This window comes from Myotis nattereri (genome assembly GCF_964212035.1).
Source record: "Myotis nattereri genome assembly, chromosome: 11".
NCBI classification, from domain to species: Eukaryota; Metazoa; Chordata; class Mammalia; order Chiroptera; family Vespertilionidae; genus Myotis; species Myotis nattereri.
Genome location: NC_138086.1, coordinates 51,825,031 through 51,852,839, shown reverse-complemented (window position 1 = coordinate 51,852,839; position 27,809 = coordinate 51,825,031). Strand labels below are relative to the sequence as shown.

Genomic DNA, 27,809 nt, shown 5'->3' with positions numbered 1-27,809 from the left:
GAAGTAGATTTTGAAAAAAATGATTGATGAGTTTGCTTTCATTAAAGTCAGAGTCCACAGGTTTCCTTTGTGCCTCAGGCTCCAACATGGCTCTACATAGCACTGTGATGCATGTGAGTTTTTACTTATAAAGTAATGCAACTGTCTTCCCAAAAGAAAATGTTGTGACACCTTTAATCAAATCAAAATTATTGGCAAAATTGAGACAAAGATGATTATTCTATGTTGATAGTGAAGGTTTAACATGTATGCGCTTCGAAATGTATAAACATTTATAGTATAAACAAATATAGTATAAACATAAATATGCAAAACTTGTTCAAAATAAAGAATGAACAATAATTGTAGTATTAACACCTTAATATTAATCTAAGATAGAACATAATCCAATGAGATAATTTTAATAATAAAATGAAAGTGTTGACTTAATGGCTTAATATCAGCTTGATCAAATTCATTTTAAATGCAGTGAATTATAAATAGCAATTGTACAAGCTATTCTATGATAGCAAACAATAAGAACAGAAATAATATTTTAAGCAAAAAGGGGAAATCAGAAAGTACATTCTGAATTTGAAAAAAAAATCCGTTTTGAGATTTGAATGCTTTCCCATGGGAATATCTGAAAGAAAGGAGGAAGTGTAAGGATTCTCTAATTAGAAAAGCCCACAGCCAGGAAATGAGCAAATCCTCTAAAGTTGTGATATCAAGTATTCCAGAAGTTCTGTAATATTTTGTAAGCTCTAACAAGAATAACTTTATAAAAGTTAGGCATTAAAATGTCCCATATTAATAATTAATAATGTCAAGATAATTGATATTATTTTATTTTTAAAAGTGAGAGAAAAAAAGAATGATGCTAAGAGAGCAAAAAGAGAAAACAGGTATTATTTTTTAATATCACTTAATCATAAGAACCTCAATAAACTATTGATTATAAACTCTCCTACTACCTTTAGGAATCTGTTAAATAGATAACCACAGAAAAAAAAAATTGAAATTGCTTTGGAAAATTTTAATCATCTTTATTTGGATTACCTATTATTACAGATAAATGTGTAGATGGTGTTTCATTGCTGTAGTAAGATTTAGTGAAAACCAAATATGTCCTGGTTTGAACCAATATATGTTACAATTTTCTAGTCATCTACCTATAAAGCTAAGCATTCCAACTGAGAAAGGAAAAAAACAACAAAGATTTTATGTGACCATCTTTTAAAAGGGTGTGTAAAACTGTAAATGGGCTTCACAACAATTCAGCAAACTGCAAAGTACAATGAATAATAAACACAAGGCCGGCTCTATGGCTTGTTTCTCAGCAAGAGGAATATCTTATTGACTTCCAAATACTCATGCCTATAAAATCACTGTACTTTTCGTCCTCCAATTTAAATAACTAAGTATTTGGTTATTACTAATAAACAACGTATAGCTCTGAATCATGTCTGGAACCAAAAAGTAAACAGTTTTATCCTAGGAGTGTGTAATGTCTTATAACTGAAACCAGGCAGTACTGGGGGCAAACCAGAGGCTATCAAAGGAGCTGGCCATTTAAGTTTCCTCTCATTTTGAAGATTGATTTCATGAGCGCTGGGGACATCAGAAAAGCAACTAAAAGCATTTACTACTTTTAGTCCTACTGTTTACCATTGAAAGTCTATAAATGTTCCTTCGTAGCCTTCAGGTATTCATTCCACAGACAGGACCGGAGAGATTAAGAGCTCACCATCTGCTATTAGCCTCCAGACCTGCACACACAGGAAAACTCATCAGACTGGAAACATCAGCAAACTTGTTAACTCTTAAGGAAATAACACTGTTTTACAGAAGTCAGGGAGTCTCACCCTCTAAGAACTGCCAATCTATGAAAATGTGAGCAAAGAGCAGAAGGTGTTTAACATCACAGCAGTAAAGAAGGAGACATATTTGGGGCAGTTTGAGTACTGGGACCCAGTTTTTTTAGCTTATGATACTTTGAAAGCATTTTCAAAAAGATGGGATCGAATCTCTGTAAATAATAGATTTATACCAAGGACTTTGAAATACATGAGTCCCATGCTTTTGTTGAATAACTTAGTACTGTCCTACATGCTTTGATATGAGCCCCCTTCACTCTAGTGACTCATTCTGTTAAACTATCGGAATTCTGGAAGTGGTGCACCTTAACCTTCATGTCTTTGGTAAAGTCAGACTGTTTCCAGCAGAGCTGTGTTAGATATATTAATGACACAGCATTAATGCCCATTAACACTGGTTTGTATTTATCAGTTCATTTAGCTGCCTCATAGAGGCCTAAGGCAAACTCTTGAATACAGTATTCTCCTTTATGTATAAAAGTTCAGAACCCAGGCCCCAACCAGATTGTGCCCTGCTCAATGCCTGGATCATCTGTCCCCCGGGCCAGAGCCACAGCCTGTAAACTTTTGGCTTCTGCCTACTCAGTGAAGATTTCTCTGTGGTAATGGCTCTCCATTTTCCATACCATAGAACCGAAAGGTTCAAGTATAAACTCATTAGCCCAGCCTTAAGGCTCTGCAGAATCTGGTAAAAACTAGGTCTCCAAGCTCATGTCCACTGCTTATATCTTACACTGCAATTAAACTGGACTCCAAGCAACATGTTAATGCAAAGATTTTCTGCTTCTTGTTCTGCTTGGCATTCTTCCCAACATCCATAGGTTGCCTCCCATATGTGCCTCAACCAGAGATCGAACCTGCAACCGGGGTATGTGCCCAGACCAGGAATTAAACCAGCGACCTTTAGGTGCACAGAACAACACTCAACTAACTAAGCCACACCGGCCTGTGTAGACATTTCCATTTTTCTGACTTATTTTAATATGCTTGCATTAAATTAGGAAAGATTTTCAGAATGCAGCAATACAATTTCAAGTGTTTTAATTCCTCCTTTTCCTAAATGATTAGCTATGGAATGTCACCCTTCATATTTTTAAAAAGAAATATTTATTTAACATATCCTTAAGTATATTTTTAAACAAAATGTTGTACTATAGATTAGCATAATATTTAAAGGAATAAAAAAAACCAGTTTCATCACCAAAGGACACTCAAATATACTCTAGGACATTTGATAATATTTTATAAAAATATTAGTTAATAAGATGTTGGTCTCAAATATATACTAGTCTCTATAATAGGCAGTACATAATAGGCAAAATTTAAATTATAATAACATAATTATTACCTGCTTTTATTTAAACACCCAAAGGAACTGCTCAAGACATTTTCTAAATATATTATTTTTAAAATTATTTCTTACAACCTTTTGAGGTCCAAATAACGAATTGTGATTCAATGATGCAAATAGTCTGGTCACCTTTAACTGGCAAGTTAGTGGAGGGTTTACCTTTAGGAGAGTAGAGCCTCTCTCTTGCACGGACACTTTCTAAAACTCTGGGTGGAAGAAGAGGCGCGGGCAATATTATCACAGGGTCACCTATTTTTGTATTTGTTGTCTTTTAATAACTTGCAATTTGTGTCTGTTTATTTTCTCATTCTATAGAAAACTCCCTGTTGGACTTGATTTTGTGTCTGTAACTTTGTCTTCTTTTCTCAGAGAGGGTTCCCAAATTGTACAAGCTTCGGATCCTACAAAGCTTAGATCTGTTCCTGCAGCTATGAAGTGAGCTGGGTGGCTCCAGTCTTTAGGAGTCCCAAGGACACTGTCCTTTTTTCAGTGTGCCTGACAATCTCAGAGAGAGCTCACTCAAGGAAAGGGTTTTGTGGGCAAACATTACAATGAATGAGTGCCCTAAACTCCTCATCTCCCAACACTGTAGAGGGTTTGTGACCCTCACACTGCAGAAAGCTTTCTTGAGAAGGGATAAGAACAGATTTTGATTATGGAATGTAAGTGGCAGACAGATCAAGAAAGGCTCAATTCAGGACACAATAGAAACACCACTCATATTTGCCTTATTTTTCCTTTAGGGTTTTTAGACCTCAACCTTACCACTTCCCAGTTCTACTTACACCATATTTATTGAATTTATATGCCTGCAAAGATGTTCTAGCTGGCAGGGTCTGAAAATTATTGGTAATTAACATTAATGGGTAGGAACAACTTTAGTGGCAATTAAAAAATCCTTTGGCGTCGAGTCATAATAACTAGTTCAGACGTTGGCTCTTCCAGCATTCACATTTCCTCCTTAGAAATGAGCTTTGTGGCATGGCCTTATATCTGAAGAGAGAAGTGTGATTTTTCTTTTTTTTATTTGGAATCTTAACATGCTTATGCCATCAAGAAGCAGCCAAGTAAACTCCTCTTGACATCACAGACAAAGCTTTTTGATGCTGCTTTACCTGTGAATTGCTATTGATGGCTCCTGAATTGTGAAATTCTGCTACAAGTAACAGACCAGTCAATTTAATGCTTAAGTCACCCTTTCCCTTTTCTTTGATTTGCATCCATCTTATTAGAAAGTGACACTCTTTTATTGATTTCATTCAACCCTTGAAAGAGAAGATAAGAAAAACGAAAATGTGACAGAGATAAGAGGCTCCCAAGGTGATCCATGGATAGAGACTAAAGGGAAGGGTTGTTTGCAGGGAAAACTGGGGTCTCAGGAAATGCTGCAAAGGGGACTGTATTTAGAGGTTAGAGAAAGCGCTTTAAGGTCACTATCTTGTACTTGAGAATCCATTCTGCTCGATCCCTGGTGCAGTAATTTCAGTAGTTAGAAAGCATGTATCTCTTATCTTTATGTTTCTATGTTACAGTTGATAGCCATATACAACCTCACATCAGTTTCAGTGGCTCTCTGCTACTCATTGCTGAGTAACTAGAATGTCAAAATATGTCTGAACCTTAGGCAAATATCTGATTTCTAGGTTCTTCCCTTTCAGTAATAATAATGCTGAATGCATGACCTATTTAATAGAACATTCCTATGAGGTGTGTTCTCTTATTATCCTACATATAAAAACGAGGAAATAGGTGCTTATAAATATTAAGTGGTCCAAAGAAGTATCCTATATAATAAAAGAGAAACATGCAAATTAACCATCCCTCCGCTACACTCAAGCCATGCCCAGAAGCCACACTCAGCAACCAATCAGGAGTGAGTATGCAAATTAACCAAACTAAGATGGCGGTGGCCATGGAACTGGAGTGAGCAGGAGGCTTGGGTTGCCCCCAGATGTGGAGGAAGCCAAGCTTCCTGCCTGCGCTGGCCAGCCCTTGGCTCCGTTCAAGACTACAAAGTTTCAATTATAGAAGATAAATAAATCCCAGAAAAAAAGAAAAAGGAAAAAAAGGAGAGACTGGGAGCTTGGGTCGTCAGGGGGCATGGCCAGCCTGAAAACAGCCTTCAGCCCCTCAAACAGGCTGGCCACACCCCCATTGGGTGAGGGTCCCCACTGGGGGTCTTGCCCAGTCTGCAAACAGTCACCAGCCCCTCACCCAGACTGACCAGGCACCCCAGCGGGACCCCCACCCTGATCCAGGACACCCTTCAGGGCAAACCAGCCAGCCCCCACCCATGCACCAGGCCTCTATCCTATATAATAAAAGGATAATATGCAGATTGACCCTAACAGCAGAACAACTGAGAATGACTGGTCACTATGACAAACACTGACCACCAGGGGGCAGACACTCAATGCAGGAGCAGCCCCCTGGTGGTCAGTGCGCTCCCACAAAGGAAGCTCTGCTCAGCCACAAGCCAGGCTGACGGCTGCCAGCACAGCGGTGGTGGTGGGAGCCTCCCCCACCTCCTCAGCAGTGCTAACGATTTCCAACTGCAGCTTAAGCCTGCTCCCTGCTGGCAAGTGGACATCCCCTGAGGGGTCCCAGACTGTGAGAGGGTACAGGCTGGGCTGAGGGACCCGCCCAAGTGCACAAATTTTTGTGCACTGGGCCTCTAGTAATAAATAAAAGACAAGCATCTGCATAAACCCAGATTTCTCTGATATCAAATATACTCTCTCCACCTGTTCTTCGGACTGCCATAGATTGTATTTTGTTATAAATAGGGGCAACATACACATGTTTTGAGGTACTGTGTAACCCTATTTATTATTCTGACAGTTAACATTTTATATTAGAGAATTTTATACTAGAGAAATTTATTGAATTTATCATCAAAGAATGTGGATAATAGAGCCTGAAAGAAATAAAAGATGAATAACAAAATTTTATACTAGTGGTGAGGTCAGAGAGCACCAATATAATAAAAGTGGTGGCTAAGAAGGCAGTTTTTAGTCCTAATGTTATGTAGGAGAAAAAGAGTCTAGAATGTAGGACAACTTCTATATTTACTGTAGCATCTTATATTTATTTTAAAGAAAAGTTATAATTCATTAATTTAAAAAGAAGGGAAACGATATAAAAAAATAAAATAAAATGAAAACCCATTATCAGATGAGGCAGGAAGAAATCACTGTTATTTTGCATATGTCATTTCAGTTATGTTTTTGCTCAACAAAATTGAGATTCTTATATATTTCACCTAATATCTTGTGCTTTGACTTCACAGTGCATAATGATGATTTCTCACTTCATTACATTGATTGATTTTCAAACATTAAAACCAATCTTGTGTTTTTGGAAAAATCTCCAGTTGGTTATGATGTATTATCCTTTTGGTGTACTTATTATTGGATTGCTTTGTATATTTTTAAAAATGATTTTTACATCTATGTTCATGAGAGAGACTGGTTGGTAATTTTCCCTTTTCCTAATATTATTTTGGTTTAATTATACTATCTTAACTATTTTTCTATTTTCTCACTTCTGCATACCTTTTTCTGTCTTTTACTTTATTATTTTATTATCACTATTTCTCCTCTAATAGCTCATTAGTTATATACTTTTTTGGCTATTCTTTTAGTGGCTTACACTTTATTTATTAGAGTAATCTCTAAATTAGTAATTCTACTCATCCCAGAAATATCAGTGACCTTAAAATTCTTTGCATCTGTTTAACTCATACTTCATTGTGATATGTATTCGTATTCTATATAAATGAAACTGCACTGGACATATTACTATTGTTTTATATATTCAACATTCACTTGGATTTACCTTTTCAATCTTTTTTATTATTTCCTGGATGTTTTCTTTTTTTTTTTTTTTTTTTTAAATATATTTTATTGATTTTTTTTACAGAGAAGAAGGGAGAGAGATAGAGAGTTAGAAACATCGATGAGAGAGAAACATCGATCAGCTGCCTCCTGCACATCTCCCACTGGGGAAATGCCTGCAACCCAGGTACATGCCCTTGACCGGAATCGAACCTGGGACCTTTCAATCCGCAGGCTGACGCTCTATCCACTGAGCCAAACCGGTTTCGGCGGATGTTTTCTTCTTAGATATTTTCTCTCTCTTATTAATTCATTTGAATGGTAAAGATTTTTCCTATATCCCACATGTTCTTTTCTTCAATTTTTGAATAATTCTAGATATTTTAAAGAAATTTACCTCCTATCTTACCAGTCCCCTTTCTATGAAATCTATTTATTCAGTTCTTAGTTCAGTTATTGTATTTTTCAGTTCTAGATTTTTTTTTTTTTTTAGCTATTTTTAAACAAATCCCTGCTCTCTGCTGAAATTCTTAATCATGTTTTTCATTTTCTGGAAAACAATCACAGTTGCTTTAATGTGCAGGTCTGGTAACCCTGGTATATGGATCTCTTGTATCTTGGTATTCTAAGCAATTTTTGGTTGAATGCCAACCAATGTGATTTAAGAAAAGGCGGAGGAGACTCTGCATAATTGATATACTCTTCCAGATAGGGTTTGTATGTGTGTGTGTCAGTGTGTGTGTATGTGTGTTTGTGTGTGTGTGGGGGGGTGCTTAGGCCATGGAAATATCACCTTCATCTAATCTGGAATTTATCAAATTTTATATATATATATATATATATATATATATATATATATATATATTTTTTTTTTACTTTATTCACAGATTCAGCATTTTAGAAATTAAAATTGACAACTGGGTTGTTTTCCTTCTTCTTTCTGGTCAATTCTGGACATAATGTTTTCTTCTCAGGTCTATAAAATGACTAAAAATTCTGTTTATATTCTTTACTTCTTGGCCACAGTTTATGAAATGGAAAATTGCTCAAGGATACAAGTTGAGATGAATCTCAGATCTCTTTTGCACTTCATTTTGACTTCATTGCTTCTTCAAATTCTTACTCATTAATATATCTCTGATGCCTTCAAACAGATCTTTTTTGACTAGCTATTCTAACTGTTCTTATTGGAAAGATTGTTCTGAGTATGTCAGGGTTAGAAGCATAAGACATCTTCCTTTGTTTTAAATACACATTCACATGTATTTTTAAAATTTCTGGTTATAACAGGTTTCCTTTTTTATACTTATCTCTATTAGACATACATAATTTATTTTAGTGTTATGTTACCAGGCAGGGATTTAACTTCTTTTGTCAAAGAATTAATCAAAAATTTAATGTTATTTATTTTAATCAGTTTTAATTAATAATATAAAGTGCCACTTTTATTATATTTTGCTTACAACATATGTTTTTTAATTTGTTGTGTTTTTGAATATTTTATTATGTTCAGTTGAATTGTTCTTCTATTCTTACTGGGCCATCATATTTTATTTTTTTTTACATCAAAATATGACTTAATATAAAAGCAGACAAGACCCAATATCATTGTTTTTATTCATAATGTTTATTTTAGATATACTTGATTTTAAAAGAGATGAAGTTTGGAATAACTTGACTTCCAAAATTATTTTATTAGAATTTTCTGTTAGCCTTTGCTTTAATTGCAAGTGTATAGTAGTTTTTGCATCTTTTATTTAAGCTAGTTCTCTGAGTGGGTGGAATGAAGCATGAGGCAATAACTGCTTCATTTTTTAAACATCCTGGTGTATCCAGTGCCTCGCATAGTATCTGGTAGACAGTTGCTACTCATTATCTCTTATTTGAAAGCATCAATGAATTCATAAGTTATTCTAGGAAAAATTGGTTTCTTTCCATATTAATTCTTTTCATGTATAAGCATATCCCTCTCCATCTAAACTGTTACGATGACCCCTTTATAAATCAGTGTAAATTAATGAACTGTACCTTTCAAACTTTAATATGCATGCAAATTATAAGAATCTTCTGAATATGTATATTCTGATTCAGTAGGTGTGGGGTTGGACCTGAGATTCTGAATTTCTGATCATTGTTGATATTGCTGGTCCCTATATCATACTTTAAGTAGAAAGGTCTAGAATCTTAGGTAGGACTTTGTGTGTAAGTTTATATTGTAACTAAATTAAGGTCTTATGCTCACTGGTGAAGGTGTCTTCTCACTAATATATTAGCAGTGATAATTTTTTAAAATTAAGCAGCTAGAGTTTGTATTCATTAAATGTATGTGCTATAATAGAGATCTATTTGAGGAAAAGTGGAATAGAAGGTGAGTGTGCACAATATTGGGAGGGAGCAAAATACAAGATAGGCTTGGAGAGGGAGGGACAGGTCAACTTATCCTAACAAGCTTTACTTTAATCTAAGAGCAATGGAAAGACATCAAAGAGTTCTAAGCAAGAAAGTGAAATGAACAGACTTACATATTGAAAAGAATGCTCTATCTGATTAGGGCAAAAAACAGATTAGAGATGGGCAAAAGTGGACAAGTGGCTAACAATTTTAAATTCAAGTGTGAGTATAGGTTATTCTAGTGCCTTTAAGCACATTAATAGGATACTGTCATCAAATGGGAACTGGGTAACTCATGACCAAGCATCTACACAACACGGAAATCAGTGACATATGGGCAATTTCCAGGAGAGCTGAAAATAAATGAAAAACATTTTTTTTAAAATTTGAGTAAATTCAAACCCAAAACACATCATATAATTTTATTTTGGAAATACCGCCACAAAGTACAATTTAAGTCCTAAGAAATATACCCATACTTGATAATTTTCCCATATTTTTCACTCACCCTTGAAGGCATAAAGCATTATATTGAGTTTTGCTAAGAATCCTAAAATACAGTCAAATATATTTTATTTGTGCTCATTTTCTTTCCAAGAGACTCAACAATTGCCATATTTTCCAGGAGCTACAGAGATCAGAGTCAGAGATAAAGGAATTCCCCCATGAGTACTCTTGCTTTCTAATTCCTCATGTCAATTGAAAACTGCAAGATATCAAAGAACATTAAGACTGGAATTTTTTTGTGGTGTAACATTCTGAAAGACTGCTTATCTATAGATAAAAAATTTAGCCATTGGCAAAGTGAGTTAAAGAACTGTCTGAGAGGTGAGATTTGTGAGATCAGTGAAGCTCAAATCTTAGGGGCAGTGTGTATCACAGAAGAAACCAGGATGCTTCAGGACTACAGCAATTAAGAAAATGGGGCTGGCCCTCAGAGAGACATTGTGACATTGAAAAAACTGCCATTGAAATAATGAGTCAACATAAACATCATCTGAGTGAAAGCAGATCTATATTGGGAAAATAATTTTAATTCTATCACTTCTTACAGTCATCTTCACAAGCATAGTAGCAAGTGACAAGAAAGCCTAAAATAAATGCACCTGATAAACATGCCCATCCTACTGATTATAACCTCAGAGAAAGAAAAAAACAAATCAGAAGGAAAATAATGTTAAAGTTTGTTAGTTTAAACAATCATGGGCGGCTCCGTCTCACACTTTACATTTTAATTGTCCAATGTCCCTGAGCAGCTGGTTGAGTTTTAGATTAGTTTTTAGGCATAAATCTCCTTAAATCTGTAAGTTCATTTTCTCGCCAATTAGTTTTGCAATTGATGCATTTTTTATGTTGGACTCTCCACCTTCTGGTCGCTTGTTGATGCTGGCAGGATGGCCATCCTATCTAGTGCTTGACTTTCATTATTGTCACTTTTTGAATGTAATATTACCTTGACCTCCATAGCCAGCTACTCTATTTTTTAGCTTTTTGATAATTCATACAAGATGTCAAACTATTTTTTAAAAACCCAGAACCTTTCTTTTGAGGATGTCTACAAACATCTATCACTTGCAGCTCACCAAGTATCTATTAAGGAACAATACCAATTATATTTTAAATGTCCTATGGAAAGGACTCTCATATGAATTTTTATTGACAGTCTGGCACCATAGTAGGAACTATAAAAGGGACATAATAAAGCTCCTATCTCTCAGTGGTTTAAAAGCTTATTTGAGAAATGTTTGCATACACAAAATCCTTGGTGAACAATAGAGTACACAATTTAACAATATGTCAAAACTTGTGGGGCACATAGTGTGAGAAATCTTCTTTAGTCTCTCAATGAGCCTATTGCTGTCATGGGTATTAAATAATTAGACCAATTGGCACACTGGTTTTTGGGAAAAAAACAGGTGATATAAACTAATGCCTGGAGCCTACATAGATACAACAAAGAGATAAACATTAAAAATAAATACTGCTAATATACTTTGAGATCATGATTTCAGTTCTTTTGTATAAATACCCAGAAGTGGCATTGCTGGGCCTTACTGTAGCTATATTTTTAATTTTTTCAGGAGCCACTATACTGTTTTTCATAAGGACTGAACCAATTTGCAATCTCACCAACAGTGCGCAAGAGTTCCAATTTCTCCACATCCTCTCCAACACTTGCTGTCTTTTGTTTTTCAGATAATAACCATCCTCACAGGTGTGAGGTGATATCTCATTTTTGTTTTGGTTGCACTTACCTCATGATTAGTGACATTCAGCATTTTTCCATATACTTGTTGACCATTTATGTCTTCCTTGGGGAAATGGCAGTACTAATCATAATAGCTAAGATGTAGAAACAACTGGAATGTCCATGAACAAATGAATAAAGGAAAGTTGGTATGCAATGGAGATATCTAAAATGGTCAAACTCATAAAAGCAGAGAGTAGAATAGTGGTTGCCAGGGACAGGGGGAGGGGGAAATGAGGAGCTACTAATCAATATGCATAAAGTTTCAGATAAGCAAGATGAGTAAGTTCTAGAGATCTGTTGTGTAACATTGGACCTATGTATCGTCAACAATAATGCATTATACACTTAACATTTTTTGAGAGTAGATCTCATGTTAAAGTGTTCTTTCCACAATAAAACAAACTTTTGAAAAAAAGATTTAAAATGAATTCTGGTAGGAACACAGTTTAGGTAATCCAAATGCAAGTTTCCTCTGCGCTTCTGCTGTGTCCTATTTAGCCTGGAGACCATCTGTGGGCTGTGAGCCCCTAAGCCCTATGTACCCTAGCAAATAATGAGCATTCGGTATAGAACGCTCAGAACATTTTTAGTGCTGGAATTGTTTCCAAAAAGAGACTTTAATTTATGAGTGGAATTTTGATTTAAATAATTCTCTTTTCTTTCTACCAATAGAATACTAAATTGAGGCAGATAAATGTGTAAAGCATTAGCGATGTGATGACTCTTATTTCTTCATAACATTTTATACACACCATGTCAAAGCATGCAAACATATATTATGAATATTTATCTCCAAACATAACCTAAAACTTATCAATTCTGGAATATGTAATGGAATTACACTCTTTTGAGATTTCAGGTTTGGGTAGTGATTACTGAATGCATCAGGAACCCGGGTTAGTGAATGCTGCTGATTAATCTGGCCGAGCTCAGAGGTGAAATGCACATCTGGTTTCCTCAGTCAGCCTCTGGATAAGGAAGAAATAGATATTTAGGCACAGAATTTTCAAAATGTCTCTTTGTTCTTATGGAGTTGAGTTAGCCAAGCAGTGACCAAAAGAATGGTCATAGTGAGTAAATTCACTACACAGCACAGTGGTGATGAAGAAAGTCTGAACCTTGACAAAATGTGTGTGAAATGAGTTAACAGAGTATTTAGAGACTTGGGGTGAGACTCATCATGTTGAAATGAATATGAGGTTATTTGCATTAATTTTAATAAGAATAGAAAATATCTGGATGTAGTTTATTTATATATGTCTACTCCATTTAATTTCCTTTACTAGTTCCAAATTGTTCTAGGATATTATTGTACATCTAATAGAAGAGCAGTAAGTCTAGTGATCAGACCAGAAATCTTATTAGGAACAAAAATAATGAGATTATTTAATTCAAAGTTTTAAAATATTTAAAAAGCTGTCAGGAAGAGGTTAGAGTAGAATTCTTGGAGAGGAAGATTTTATAGGAATATAGAGAAGAAATAACAAGTCAATAAACAAATTCTCCATCACCAGAATGGGCAACTTTGCGTAAAATGAGCACTTTTCAGCGGATGTGTTCCATCTGAGGTTAAAACAGCAGTTCTCAACATGTGGGTCGTGACCCCTTTGGCAGTCGAACAACCCTTTCACAGGGGTCGCATATGACCATCCTGCATATCAGATATTTACATTACGATTCATAACAGTAGCAACATTACAGTTATGAAGTAGCAACGAAAATAATTTTATGGTTGGGTCACAACATTTAAAGGTCCAGAAGGTTGAGAACCACTGGGTTAAAAGAATGTAAGATGAAGAAAGATTGTGTTACAGGATCTCTGTAGTTCCTTCCAAATTATAGATGCCAAGATGAAAATAATTTTTGTTCATGACAGCGGATGATTTATGGAGCTTAAGATAACTGATAATTTACTAAGTAGAGTTTGAGAAATAGAGTTCCTTTGGGAGCTATTCATCTGAATTAAAGTCCCTTGAGTTAGAATGTGAGAGTACTGAGTTGGAAGGTCAGAACATCTGGGTTTGGACTCTGGCTTGGATGACTATATAACCTGCATTTAACTTCTGATGGTCTTAAGACCTTGGCTATAGCCCAGCCAGTGTGGCTCAGTGGTTGAGAATTTACCTATGAACCAGGAGGTCATGGTTCGATTGCCAGTCAGGGCACATGCCCAGGTTATAGGCTCTATCCCCAGTGTGGGGTGTGCAGGAGGCAGCCCATCAATGATTCTCTGCTATCATTGATGTTTCTATCTCTCTCTCCCTCTCAATTTCTCTCTGAAATCAATATATATATATGATCTTGCTATAAAATGTTACACTCTTTATCACTAGGTGTCCTTCAGTTTTAAATTTCACAATTTCCATGAATGTGCAACCATTAGCTCCCTTATTCTTCTTCTAACCATCTTCCTTAGTTGATTCTCCCACTGTCATATTCTTGAACTCAATGAAACCAACTGTATCAATGCCCCGAATTAATATCATATATATATATGATATTATATATATATATTTGTAAATATATATTTATTTAAAATGTATCCTTACTGTTATTTTTAATCAAGCAAAAAAAAATACTACATTTACATATATCTTCAGAAAGACTAATGATGTGTCCTAAGTTATAAATTGGCCTCCTAAACTATTATTAATATAACCAGATTTTAAAATTATGACTATTTGATACTTAAAGAATTTGTCAGGCCCCAGCTGGTTTGGTTCAGTGGATAGAGCGTCGGCCTGCGGACTCAAGGGTCCCAGGTTTGATTCTGATCAAGGGCATGTACCTTGGTTGCGGGCACATACCCAGTAGGGAGTGTGCAGGAGGCAGCTGATTGATGTTTCTCTCTCATCGATATTTCTAACTCTCTATTCCTCTCCCTTCCTCTCTGTAAAAAATTAATATAATATATTAAAAAAAAGAATTTGTCAGCCATAGAAATTTAATATGCAAGGATAAATTTATACCTAAATACAGAACACATGTGCATAGAAAAACCCCCCACAAATGGATGTTCATTTCTGTCTGTCTAATTTTGTAAAAAATCTAAATGTTTCAGGCTAAAAGACACTGTTTTTCTAGTTAAAGATATAGTGGCTACAGTTATTAAAGAACAATTAACAGAATTGCATGCATCTTCAAAAATGCTTTATTGGCAACAATTCTTTGAAGATAAAACCGATTATCTGATTTTATTAATAGAGGAGATGTTTTATATTCTGTTTTACAGATAGGGGAAACCAGATTTCAAAGAGGTTAAGTAATTTTCCTAAAAGAGATCAAACACAATAAGACCTGAAAATAGACTGCTAATATATTTGGCAACTGTAAAATCGGCTATCAGAGTCACTAACTCCACATTCATTGTCTCCCCAGGTTGAAAGAGCTTGACTTCATTTTACACATTTAATTTGATATTCTTAACATAATTTCTTTTAACGTTTAATTACTTATTGAAGATGAAAGCTCAGCTTGACTTCAGAGTGATCTTTCCTTATCTAGCAAAGTGATTTGTCATTTGAGAATTATATTTTAAATTAAAATCAAATTAAATTAAAGTAAAACTCAAGTAAAAAAAACTGAGCTCCCCTTTTGTTTTTTAAAAATAAACTTTTAACTACTTTATGACAGTAAATATTCAAAATTTAATTGTTTTCGTGTTCAGAAATCTTTACAAAATGTGTCTCCTAGATAGAGTGCATATTTTAATGAAGTTAATTAGTGTGGTATTGAATGCTAGGCACTCTAGTAATCTATGGGACTGCTTCAAGACAGACAATTAAGCTCACATATTTGCTTCTATCCACAGAAAACATCCTTTTAAATTCCCAGATGAGCACAAAGTAGACAAAATTACATTCCAGTGCTGAAAAAAAAGAGGATAATATCTATTCTCCAGAAGCTTTGAGGTCTTTCTGGAGACTACAGTACACAAAGGATTGGAGTTAAAGGAATAAAGACTATCTTTACAGTCAAAATAGTTAAAGGATGGATCCTTTGAGGATGTAAGCACCTAAGATTCCCTCAATAAAAGCCCAAATCTGGAAAATAGCAGTTTGAAGATCTGAGGAAAAAATATCTACACTAATAAAAGGGAAAGATGCAAATTGACCGAATCATCGCACGCCCACCGGCCAATAAGGAGTGAGTATGCAAATTAACCCAACAAAGATGGTGGGTTAAATTGCATACGCAGGCGCCCAGCGGCTGGGGGCAGGGCGGGGTGGGACGCTTGCATCATCACAATGGCTAATGACGCAGGCCTTTCACAGTGCCCCAGCTGTTCTGGGCCTCTGAGCAGCTTGGGAAGGCGGAAATACGGCTCAGGGCTGGAGCAAAGGCAGTGCCAGCAGCCAGGGGAAGGAAGGCCCATTCTTGCACGAATCTTTGTGCATCAGGCCTCTAGTATATTCATAAATTGCTGGTAGGAGGGCAAACTAGTACATTTTGATGGACATTTTGGTAATACTAGCTATATCAAAAGCTTGATAATTTGCAAAACTTTTGTTTAAATTATTTGACCAATGTACAAAAAGGATGCTCATTGTAGCATGCTTTATAATGTTGTAAATGATTAGGGAAAAAAATCTACATTTTCACAAATAAAATATCAATTAGATAAATCATGGTAAATTAGTATAACAAACTATGCCACTAACGGATAGATCTAATTGTGTAAATATGAAGAGCAAATGAGATTGAGTGACTGTCTAGTAGGTTCAATCTTGTGTGAATCTGAGGTCCCCACATCTATTGAAATTGAGTCATTTCAATAGTATACAGTGAGGTAAACATGCAGATTATAAAATCATTTATAGCACAATCTCCAATTTATATAAATATATATTTCAATTGCCGAATAGAATGACAGCAAAATATGAATACTACTTATCTGCAGTTTATAGGATTCATGAGGAATTTTCTTTCCTATTAATTAGCAGTAATTTCTAAACTAATATGCTTGAATAAAATCAAATAGTTTTTTTTAAATTATGTGATCTGTGAATTTTAAAATAAGATACTGTGCAGCATTCAAGAGACAGAATTTTGTATATTACTAAGCCGTTTGTGCACTCCTTGATCCCACAAACTAGAACATGCTGTTCCATAACCAAATCCAGGAGGGAAAAGGCACTGTGTCATCCGAACGATGCAAACATATTTAGCCTAACAAGAAACTGGCTCATTTGAGGCTTTTATAGCACACAAGGACAGAAAGTAGTTCGCATAATTTCCGCGTGCTCCTTTTGTAGTGTTTATCTTTTATAAGGTTATTTGGAACAGTTGCTAGCCACCTGTCAATAATGTGGCCTTTTATAGACTCAGCTTTATATTGTTCTCGTGCCCTTGACATATAAAACACAATATTAGAAGAAGTCAGTGTTGAATATGTTGAGCAAAATACTAATTTTAAATTTATGAGGCCTTCTTTTGTAGACTGAAATAAAGAGAGTTTAGAATGACATGAAGAGTGTAGGCATGTTGTAAAACCCTCTTTAGCAGGAGTGAAAAACTCATTTTTATCAACATTTTTGGAAAGTTAGTTAAGAATTATATTTAAAGCACTAGCCTATGGAAAAATAAGCCAAGTAGAACTCATTTAAAGTTGTTATAACAATTGTGCATAATCTTGTATCAGTACCAACTGAAAATATTTCTATTGTGAGCCTATCAGTTACATAAATATTTGGATATCTAAACAGTCGCTTCATATTTTTTTTAGTGGAATAAGACATCCAGCATTTCTTTCTTGGTTTACATAGTATCTGTCAGGCTAAATGTTCTACATATATATTTTTGACCTACATCCTAGAAGTATGTTTGCATGATACTAAATGAATACAATCCTACAGATCTGCATGCAGGAGTACATTTCCTCTTATAAAGGGACATTATCCAAAGCCTTAAGTAAAAAGGGGCCTATCCTTTGTTTTGTGCAGTTGGAGTCCAAGTTCCTTTATGTTATAGTGAACAAGGACAATAAATGAAGCAAGTTTTAACCCCAGGGAAATTCTTTCTGTTCTTATTAAAAAGCAAACATCTCTGCATGCACACGCGCGCGCGCACACACACACACACAAACACACACCACCTTTCCAACTCCATCCCTTCCCACTCTTAGTAACAGGAGGCAGAAAGCTACAATTTACCATTATGCAGAGATATAGGAGTTCAATATCACAGTCCTCTATTGTACTTGGGAGGGGATTTCTTTGTGTTTTCCTTGATAGAGTTTGCATATTGTGCTTTCAGTTTGCCCTTTGAAACATTTGTTCTCCATGACACAGGGTAGCTAATTGGGCTAACAATCTTAGCTGTCAAGAGCAATTTTAGATGTGGCACCCTTTCTGTTCATTGTGTGATTATTTTAAAACTGCTGGAGGAAAGAAGGAGACAGCCCTTCATCGGATCTACCATGGTAAAGATCTGATTTTTCAAAAGGGTCTGTTAATTGGACATGTGTAATACCCAAGGTGCAATGAAAAGATAAGACAGCAGTTAAAGCCTGCAAAGTGAATGAGTTTTTTTCAGGTTCACTTGTGATTATTTTGCCACCTCCACTTTGGCTGGTGCCCTCATATGTTTTATCTCCCTTCAGCCTTGCCCTAGAGGGTGTTTTTATAGATCTCCATGGAATTTTCTCAGGATTGCCTGTCTTCTGGTTTTCAATGTAAATATACTTGGAATAAAATAAGCCCAACATGTTTACCTATGCATAGATGGTTAATAGGAATCTGTGATGATATTTTTGGAATGAAAATTGAATTGTATTTGTATTTAGAATGTATGCTTTTTCTAGTTATCTAAGTAAACCATAGATATGCTTACTCATTATCAATGTATGAAATACTGTTGAAGTTTTCTTGAACTCAATTTCTTTCTTTCTGTTGGTATTGACATCAAATATATGGTACAATTAAGTATTTTTTTCTTTATTGATTAAGGTAACACATATGTGCCCTTACCCTCCCTCCAACTACCTCCCCCCCCCCCTCATGCCCTCACCCCCCTGGGGAGAGATCAACCAAGTATTTTTAAGTGCCAAATTTACAATTTGCTATAAAAATTTTAAATGTTTACTTTGAGGCTAAAAGACTAACTTCTCAATAGTCCTAATCTGATTAATCAGTATAATTTCACAATTAATACAAAAGATTAGAAAACAATAAATATCAAAAAGTTCCCACAAGTTATACCTGGAATTTAGACTCTGAATTAATGCAAGACACTTACATTGTGAAATTTAGATGTAACGGCATATAACTTCTAACTTGAAAGCCTGACATAAATCTATCTTTATATGCTGTATTTAGGGTAGGAAATAAGGATTACTGATTTGGTCAAGCACAATGGGGAAAAGGAATAAATACCAAAGATATGTGGAATTAACTGTAAAATTTTATGCATATTACTATGTTCCCTTATTGAAAACGATCCTAGGTTCTGTGATTCCTAAACTGAATATTTACAAAATATCGAGAGAGCATTAACAAATTTATAAGTATATATTTTTCTTTGACACATTAAAAATAAAATTAAAATATCATCAGGCATTGCATGTGGGCAGATGTAACAAACTCACTGGCTTTCTTACCTCAAAGTGTTGACATCAGCACTCTGGGAAGACTGTTTCTGTAAATGCATTTCAAGTCCTTTATAACTTTTCACATATGAGATTCATAAAGCAATGATGTATAGGTATGCCAAATAGACAGTTCTTATTTTCATGCAATAATGGTTAGCACAATATTTTCAGTTGATCTCTTTTCTATTTATAAACCCATTGTTCCATTTGTAACAAAGATAACATTATCAAATTATAAACACTTTGATATATAAATAAAAGTAAATGTTTACATTAAATATAATAAGCACATTCTTCATATTTTATTCATTGTGATTTAATTATTTTTAATAAGTATACCTAAGTCTTGAGCTCTAAAATCTAGGCTAAATCATAACATTAAAAGGCAGAAATAGAATCAGAAATCAAGGTTTGGTTATTCATTCAAGATGTGAACTTGGCAAATCACTTCCCCTTCTTGTCGCCAGTTCTTTTCATTCATAGAGTGAATCTGTTGGCCTCATTTAGTGGTTTTCATTTTACAGCAATAGAAAACATTTGTCAGACAAAATCTCATGCATAATCTCAAAATGTATAAAAATAAATAATAACAATGGAACTTTTCTTAAAGCAGCAACAATGTAGATTCAGGAAGGAGGGCAGAAAGGTGAGGTTAGGAGACCCTGAAGTCCAACCCTATATGCTGGTCAGCACCTTCCCATATGACCTATTAAAGATGGCGCTAGGATACATCAAATAATTTATCAAATTCCATGGAGCACATTTTGAAAATCACCCAATTATGTGATCATTATGTTTCTTTAAAATTTCAAAATTATATAATTGTCAATTTCATAAATTGAACAGATTTGTCTGTTAAAGTACTGAAGTCCTATTATCTTCCTACACAAAAAAAGAGAATAATGCATTAGGATTTCAATCTATAAAAAGGATTCAAAGGTAAAAGGCCCACATTTCACACTAGAGCCACTAACTTAAGTATCCCATCATACTGCTCTATAATACCAAATAGGTCACACCTAGGAAATGAATAGATTGAAGAAACTCCAAATAACCCTTCAATGTTCAGAAAATTGCATAGTCTTTTAATTAAATTTAAATTCTTTCATCTATTTTTATACTTCACGGAAATGAGAGAAATGATAAATTTAAAGGCAGAATGTGCTTAAATGATGATTTCCACTTTGATTACCAGAAAGTAAACACTTCTGACAGCATACACATATAAAACTACTAGAGGCCCAGTACATGACTTTTGTGCACTCGGGGCAGGGGGGGTAGTTGGGTGCCTCAGCCCGGCCTGCACCCTTTCACAGTTCGGGAGCCCTCAGGGGATGTCCTACTGATGGCTGCAGTTGGACATCCTTACCTTGACATCCTTATCGCTGCCACTGAGGCGGGCCGCTGCGCTCGCCAGCCATCAGCCCAGCTTGTGGCTGAGTGTGCTCCCCCTGTGGGAGTGCACTGACCACCAGGGGGCAGCTCCTGCATTGAGCATCTGCCCCCTGTGGTCAGTGTGTATCATAGCGACCGGTAGTGACACTGTTCGGTCTATTTGCATATTACCCTTTTATTCCATAATATTAGACTCTTAGTCACAATGTATAGTAATAGAAAATGAGGCAGAACAGAGCATATTCTACAAAATAGTTAATTGCTCGGGAGAAGAAAAGCCTTGGGAGACGAAGTTCTTCACATGGGTCCTTTTTCTTTCCCAGTTACTTACTTGGGTGATGGTTATGAGGCAGGAGTAGAGTTTTCACTGTGACTAATTTCTGATGTCCTCTATGAGCATAGGCTAACAACCTAAAATTAAGGAAATGACTAAAAGCAAACTTTTAATAATCCCCAAAGGACCCAGAGTGAAATTGCCCCAGCAGTTACCTGATATAGATAGTATGACACAGTTCCCCTGAGTGCAGATCATTACTTTGCTAAAATTCTGTACGGAGACCTACTTTATCACACTTCAGGGAAGTTCCTGTACTAGATCTTGAAGTGTCTTTCTGGAACGTAAAGCAGCCTATAGTTTCCTTATGGTAGCACTGTTAACTCTTGTGTCATGTTTAGGTCCATGGGGCCGATGCATGGGAGACGATTGTGGTCCAGGAGGCATCCAGACCCGGGCGGTGTGGTGTGCGCATGTGGAAGGATGGACGACGTTGCATACCAACTGCAAGCAGGCCGAGAGGCCCAGCAACCAGCAGCATTGCTTCAAAGTTTGTGACTGGCACAAAGAGCTGTACGACTGGAGGCTGGGACCCTGGAATCAGTGCCAGCCTGTGATCTCCAAAAGCCTGGAGAAGGCCCTGGAGTGCGTGAAGGGGGAAGAAGGCATTCAGGTGCGAGAGGTCACGTGCATGCAGAAGGAGAAAGACACGCCGGCGGAGGATATCATTTGTGAGTACTTCGAGCCCAAGCCGCTCCTGGAGCAGGCCTGCCTCATCCCCTGCCAGCAGGACTGCATCGTGTCTGAGTTTTCCGCCTGGTCCGAGTGCTCCAAGACGTGTGGCAGTGGGCTCCAGCACCGGACACGCCACGTGGTGGCGCCGCCCCAGTTCGGGGGCTCGGGCTGCCCCAACCTGACGGAGTTTCAGGTGTGCCAGTCCAGCCCGTGCGAGGCTGATGAGAGCCCACACAGCCTGCACGTGGGGCCCTGGAGCGCGTGCGGGATGCCCCACCCCAGGCAAGTGAGGCAGGCAAGGCGGCGTGGGAAGAATAAGGAACGGGAACGGGACCGAGGAAAAGCAGTGAAGGATCCAGAGGCCCGGGAACTTATTAAGAAAAAGAGAAACAGGAACAGACAGAATCGTCAAGAGAACAAATACTGGGACATCCAGATTGGATATCAGACCAGAGAGGTTACGTGTACGAACAAGACGGGGCAAGTTGCTGATTTGAGGTAACATTTCCTTACCATTAACTACTCCGTGTCTCTCTGTCAAGACGTTGGGCTAGAGAGGCCTTCAGACATGCTCTGCTAACTCCTGAAACCCACGTGCACACAACCCAGGGTGCAACGTTTAGCACTTTCAGCTTCGTGGGTTTCCTGGCGTTATTTCTATTTTGCTCATGCTTAGCAGTGGACAACTTGAGCTCATTTCAATTTTCTTGTTAAAATGCGAGATTCTCTGAGAGCTGATACTGCTTCTTTAGGCCAATACTGCTGTTTACACCTGTAATGGGAAAAAACAAATACATAAAGGCCAGAGTTTTGGGATTTTGAATTCAGATATTTATTTTACTTAGAATAAGACACACTTGTAATCTCTCCAAGTTTATAGTATTTTGATAATTACCCCATAAACAAAATCTAAACAACAACCCAGGGAGCTATAGCTAAGAATAATTCTCTTCCACATTTTATAAAATGGAATAACTTTCCCCAGAGAAGAAAAGGGGAAATCAGCAGAAATTAAGATAAGTAGATGGTATTTAATCATGAGATTTCTAGTTTAGAAAATATGTAATTAATTGACTACATTTTCTAGACCAGAATTATTTGTCAAATTATCTCTGAGTAAATAATGACAATATTATGAAACAACTTTCTCATGTGAGCTTTATTGTGAAAATATTCATTGAGGATCATTCATTGAGGATGAGCTAAACTCGCAGCGGTTCTCAACCTGTGGGTCGCGACCCCTTTGGCGGTCGAATGACCCTTTCACAGGGGTTGCCTAAGACCATCCTGCATATCAGATATTTACATCATGATTCATAACAGTAGCAACATTACAGTTATGAAGTAGCAACGAAAATAATTGTACGGGTCACAACATGAGGAACTGTATTTAAAGGGCCAGAAGGTTGAGAACCACTGAGCTAAAGGCTTTGATGTTTTTCGGATATTCTGAATTTTGCTTTTGGATAAGCCATACCATCTGGGAGTGGCTTAGGTGGGTAATTTGCATAATTGCCTTTTCTGAAATATTTATGCAGTTATGATTTGGATTGAACTGAGAGAAATTATGGTAACGTCATTCAGAATTTTATTTCATATATATTGTAGAAATGACATTGAAATGTCACCTGCTTCACCACATATCTGTTCTTTAATTAAAAGCACGTAAGAAACTTCTCTGCAGTCTCAACCCAGTGCTTCTGGTGGGCAGCTGGGTTGTTTTCCTTATGGCCCCTGAAAGTCCTGTAACAGAGGACATTTTCCTCTTTACCTTGGCTGTTGGGAACATAATAGGACTGTGTGACATGCATGTTGTATGCTAACGTACTCCATTGGCTTCATCTGTTTCTCATACTCATTATTTTTCTTCGCTCATTTTTGCCTAGTGTTTTGCTGTCTACAGCTTTTGAAAGTTGGTTTGAAGCCCTTTTCATTGAAGGATATAGTGTAAATTAATGAACAAACAAACAATTGACTTATCTAAGACAAGAATTTCTCTCAGTATAGCATTGTTCTAGTCACTGATTTTAGGATATTTGCTACGCCCTCCCGTCTTTGGACTGACACAGTTGCATTTTCTCTCAGCCCTACAGTAATTTGCTCTTCCTCGATTTTGGTGTTGTCAGCCCAACTCCTTTCCTGGTCTTGCTAAGGGCTGATTGCTCTCCTGCCTACATTGTCTAGGTTCTTTAAAACTCCTTATGTGTGTGTGTGTGTGTGTTCACCTCTGATTCTGTGTCAAGTATACTTTCAAGTCAGTCCCTGTTTTTATTATTTATGACTGTCCTTATTCTGCTAATTTCTTGAGTCTCCAAGACCACTTAAGTTATCTCCTGATGTCACTGGGTTAACATGGTGTAGACATTTAATTTAATGTTGACTACTCAATTAAGAGTGTAATCAGGATAGTACTTCCTACTGCATAGAGCCTCACATACCCATGCAGCTGTTCGAAATAAATATATTTAAAAATCTGTAGATCATTTATCAGGTACTTATATTAGAAATACCATATCTAATTATTCTAATAAAATGATAGTGCATGTATGTTGTAACTTATTAGGGATAGGTGAAACGTTAGGTTCAACAAATTTGTTATTAAATTTTTCTTATTTAAGAATCTAATCTAATAAAAGAGAAACATGCAAATTGGCCACAACTCTGCTACGCACCAAGCCACACCCACCAGCCGATCAGAGCGACTATATGCAAATTAACCCAACCAAAATGGCGGCCGGCAGCCACGGAGCTGGAGCAAGCAGAAGCCTTGGTTGCCCCGGCGATAGAGGAAGCCAAGCTTCCTGCCTGCCCTGGCCCTCTGTGGCCTCCGCACAAGGCAACAAAGTTTCAATTATAGAAGATAAATAAATCCCAGATACCTGCTTCCAGCCAGCCTCCACTAGGAGCTTGGGTGGCTGGGGGCCGTGGCCAGCCTGCAAAATGCCATCAGCCCCTCACCCACGAAGGCCACACCCTCATGGGTGAGGGTCCCTGCTGCGGGGCTTGGCCAGCCTGCAAACAGCCATCAGCTCCTCACCCAGGCTGGCCAGGCACCCCAGTGGGGACCTGCCCCCCCTGAAAGGCCTGTGGACAACCTGCAAACAGCCAGCAGCCACTCACCCAGGCTGGCCAGTGGAGACCACCCCACCCTGAAGGGGCTGTGGCCAGCCTACAAACAGCCATCAGCCCCTCACCCAGGCTGGCCAGGCACCCCAGCAGGGACCCCCACTCTGAAGGGGTTGTGGCCAACCTGAAAACAGCCATCAGCCCCTCAAACAGGCTGGCCAGGCACTCCAATGGGGACCCCCACCCTGAAGGAGGTGTGGCCAGTCTGAAAATGGCCCTCAGCCCCTCACCCATGCTGGCCAGTCACCCCAGCAGGACCCCCATCCTGATCCGGCACACCCTTCAGGGCAAACCAGCCAGCCCCCTCCCATGCACCAGGCCTCTATCCTATACTAGGGATAGGATACACCTATACTGGGTGTGTGTGTGGGGGGGAGTGTCCCTCAGCCCAGCCTGCCCCCTCTCACATACTGGGAGCCCTCAGGCGTTGACCCCCATCACCCTCCAATCGCAGGATCGGCCCCTTGCCCAGGCCTAATGCCTCTGACAGAGACGTCAGGCCTGGGCAGGGGACCCTCATTTCCCCCCATCACTGGTTCTGCCCCCAGCCCAGGCCTGATGCCTCTGGCCCAGGCGTCAGGCCTGGGCAGGGGACCCCCAAACCCCTCCGATTGCTGGCTCTGCCCCTTTCCCAGGCCTGATGCCTTGGCCAGAGGCTTAGACCCCCATCACCCTCCGATCGCCTGATCAGCCCCTTGCCCAGGGTTGGCGGCGTGAGTGGGGCGGACACCGCAGCCGCCCTGCCGGCTCGCGTCCAGGTCTGCCGGCCGGATTGGGTCCGGGCAACCGCTGGCACTCATGCCCCCAACCCGCTTTGGTTGGGGACATGAGTAGGGCGGACACCGCAGCCGCCCCGCCGGCCTGTGTCATGGTCAGCCAGTGGGATCTGGTCTCCGGGGACTGCCAGCACTCACGCCCCAAACGCGGGTTGGCGGCATGAGTGCGGGCGGATGCCGCAGCCGCCCCGCTGGCTGGCGTCCGGGTCTGCCGGCCGGATCAGGTCCCGGGCAACAGCTGCAGCCACCCCGCAGGCCCGCGTGATTGGGTCCCGGGCGACCACCGGCACTCACACTCTCAACCCGCTCTCGCGGGTTGAGGGCATGAGTGCAGGCGGACGCCGCAGCCGCCCCTCTGGCTCGCGTCCGGGTTTGCCGGCCGGATTGGGTCCCGGGCGACCACTGACACTCACGCCCCCTACCCGCTCTCTAATGGCGCTGTACCATCCTGCCTGCAATATGCAAATTAGCCGCCATCTTTTTTGGCGGTTAACTGCCAATCTTAGTTGGCAGTTAATTTGCATATCTCACTGATTAGCCAATGAAAAAGGTATCATTCGTACGCCAATTACCATTTTTCTCTTTTATTAGTATAGGATATTAAAAGGGTAATATGCAAATTGACCCTAACAGCAGAATGACTGTTCACTATGACACACACTGACCACCAGGGGGCAGACGCTCAATGCAGGAGCAGCTCCCTGGTGGTCAGTGTGCTCCCACAGGTGGAGCTATGCTCTGCCACAAGCCAGGCTGACGGCTACCAGTACAGCAGTGGTGGTGGGAGCATCTCTTGCCTCCTCAGCAGTGCTAAGGATGTCCGACTGCAGCTTAGGCCTGCTCCCCGCTGGCAAGTGGACATCCCCCAAGGGCTCCCGGGCTGCCAGAGGGATGTCTGACTGCCAGCTTATTCCCAATCCCCTGGGAAGTGGGCCTAAGCCAGCAGGTGGTCAACCCCTGAGGGGTCCCAGACTGCAAGAGGGCACAGGCCGGGCTGAGAGACCCTGCCCCCCTCCCCCCAGTACACAAATTTTTGTGCACCGGACCTGTAGTTATATATAAGAATATACATGAATAAGCATGAATAAGCATATATGATTAGGAAAGTTAATGTGTTAGTAAAGAAGAGACAAAAACCAGGCATTTTGCCCTAAATTTTGCTCAAATATTAGAGTACAACAGTTGAGCTTCTAAAATGAAAAGTAAATGGATCACACCATCAAAACACAAGGCCACAGACTATGGACTCAGTGATTAAATTTAAAGTGTCTCCTCATATCAAATTGAGAAAAAAATTTATCATGAAAGAGGGTGAAAAATTAATTACTATGATTTAAAAATCTTATTACAATAACTAAATGAATTTAGATAAATAAGCCTATGAGTATTGTTGAAATAGTTTGTAGGCAAATAAAAATTTTATCAGACTTACTGCTAGAACTTCCAAGTTAAAGAAGATAGATCTGCCCTGCTTCTGTTTTATAAACAGACTGAAATCAATAAGAATAAAAATGCAAACAGAAATCCCATTCTTTTATGTTAATAAGAAACAATCATAGTCCCAAACCACTACTGGCAGAGAAGATTTGGAGAATGTGGTAAAATTAGATGGAACTGAGGGATGAAACTTAGAGCAGCACTATGTCTTTGCAGCTTTTATGAACTCAAAATCTCTGAGTAGCCTGAACTTTCTAAGGGGCCAAGCCAATGATACCACCTTGTGCATGGCCTGGTCTGTGTTAGTGAATGGGCTGCTGAAGAGTCTCTGAGTTCTGTTTGAAGACAGAATGGCATAATAGACAGGCCTGAACAAGGAAACTCACTGTGCTGTTACCATCAAGGAGAGGCTATCTGTTTGAGGGACTGAGGGATTAAACTTTGATGACCAGTGTATGGGAACTCTATCTTCCTTGCAGTTTTGTTGGAAACCTAAAACTTCTCTAAAATAAAAAAAACTATTAAAAAAAACTGGGTAAAACATGAAGAGGAGAATGGTTTTGTAACCCCTAAAATACTGACACTTTGGAGTATTTTTCTATCATTTTGTTATCAATTTTATTTTCTTACATCTTTATTTAAATTCAGTCTTACCATTTCAAATAGTAATGAATAATATGCAAGTCGTTTTCTATTTTTTTTAAACTTAATGATTTTCTGACATACTCTTTCAACTTCAAGATTAAATCTGTTAATCAGTACATTGTATTTCTTTTCAACACAATCAGTCTCT

The 27,809-nt window shown here is 38.3% G+C and overlaps 1 protein-coding gene across 1 annotated transcript in view; it reads left to right on the top strand.

Annotated features, from left to right (window-relative positions):
- THSD7A (thrombospondin type 1 domain containing 7A) overlaps positions 1-27,809 on the top strand; it is a 318,818-nt gene that overhangs the window by 93,610 nt on the left and 197,399 nt on the right. The window contains exon 2 of the mRNA XM_081102812.1: positions 21,344-22,175. Within this exon, the coding sequence (XP_080958938.1) occupies positions 21,344-22,175 (832 nt within the window). The remainder of the gene's footprint in view (positions 1-21,343; positions 22,176-27,809) is intronic.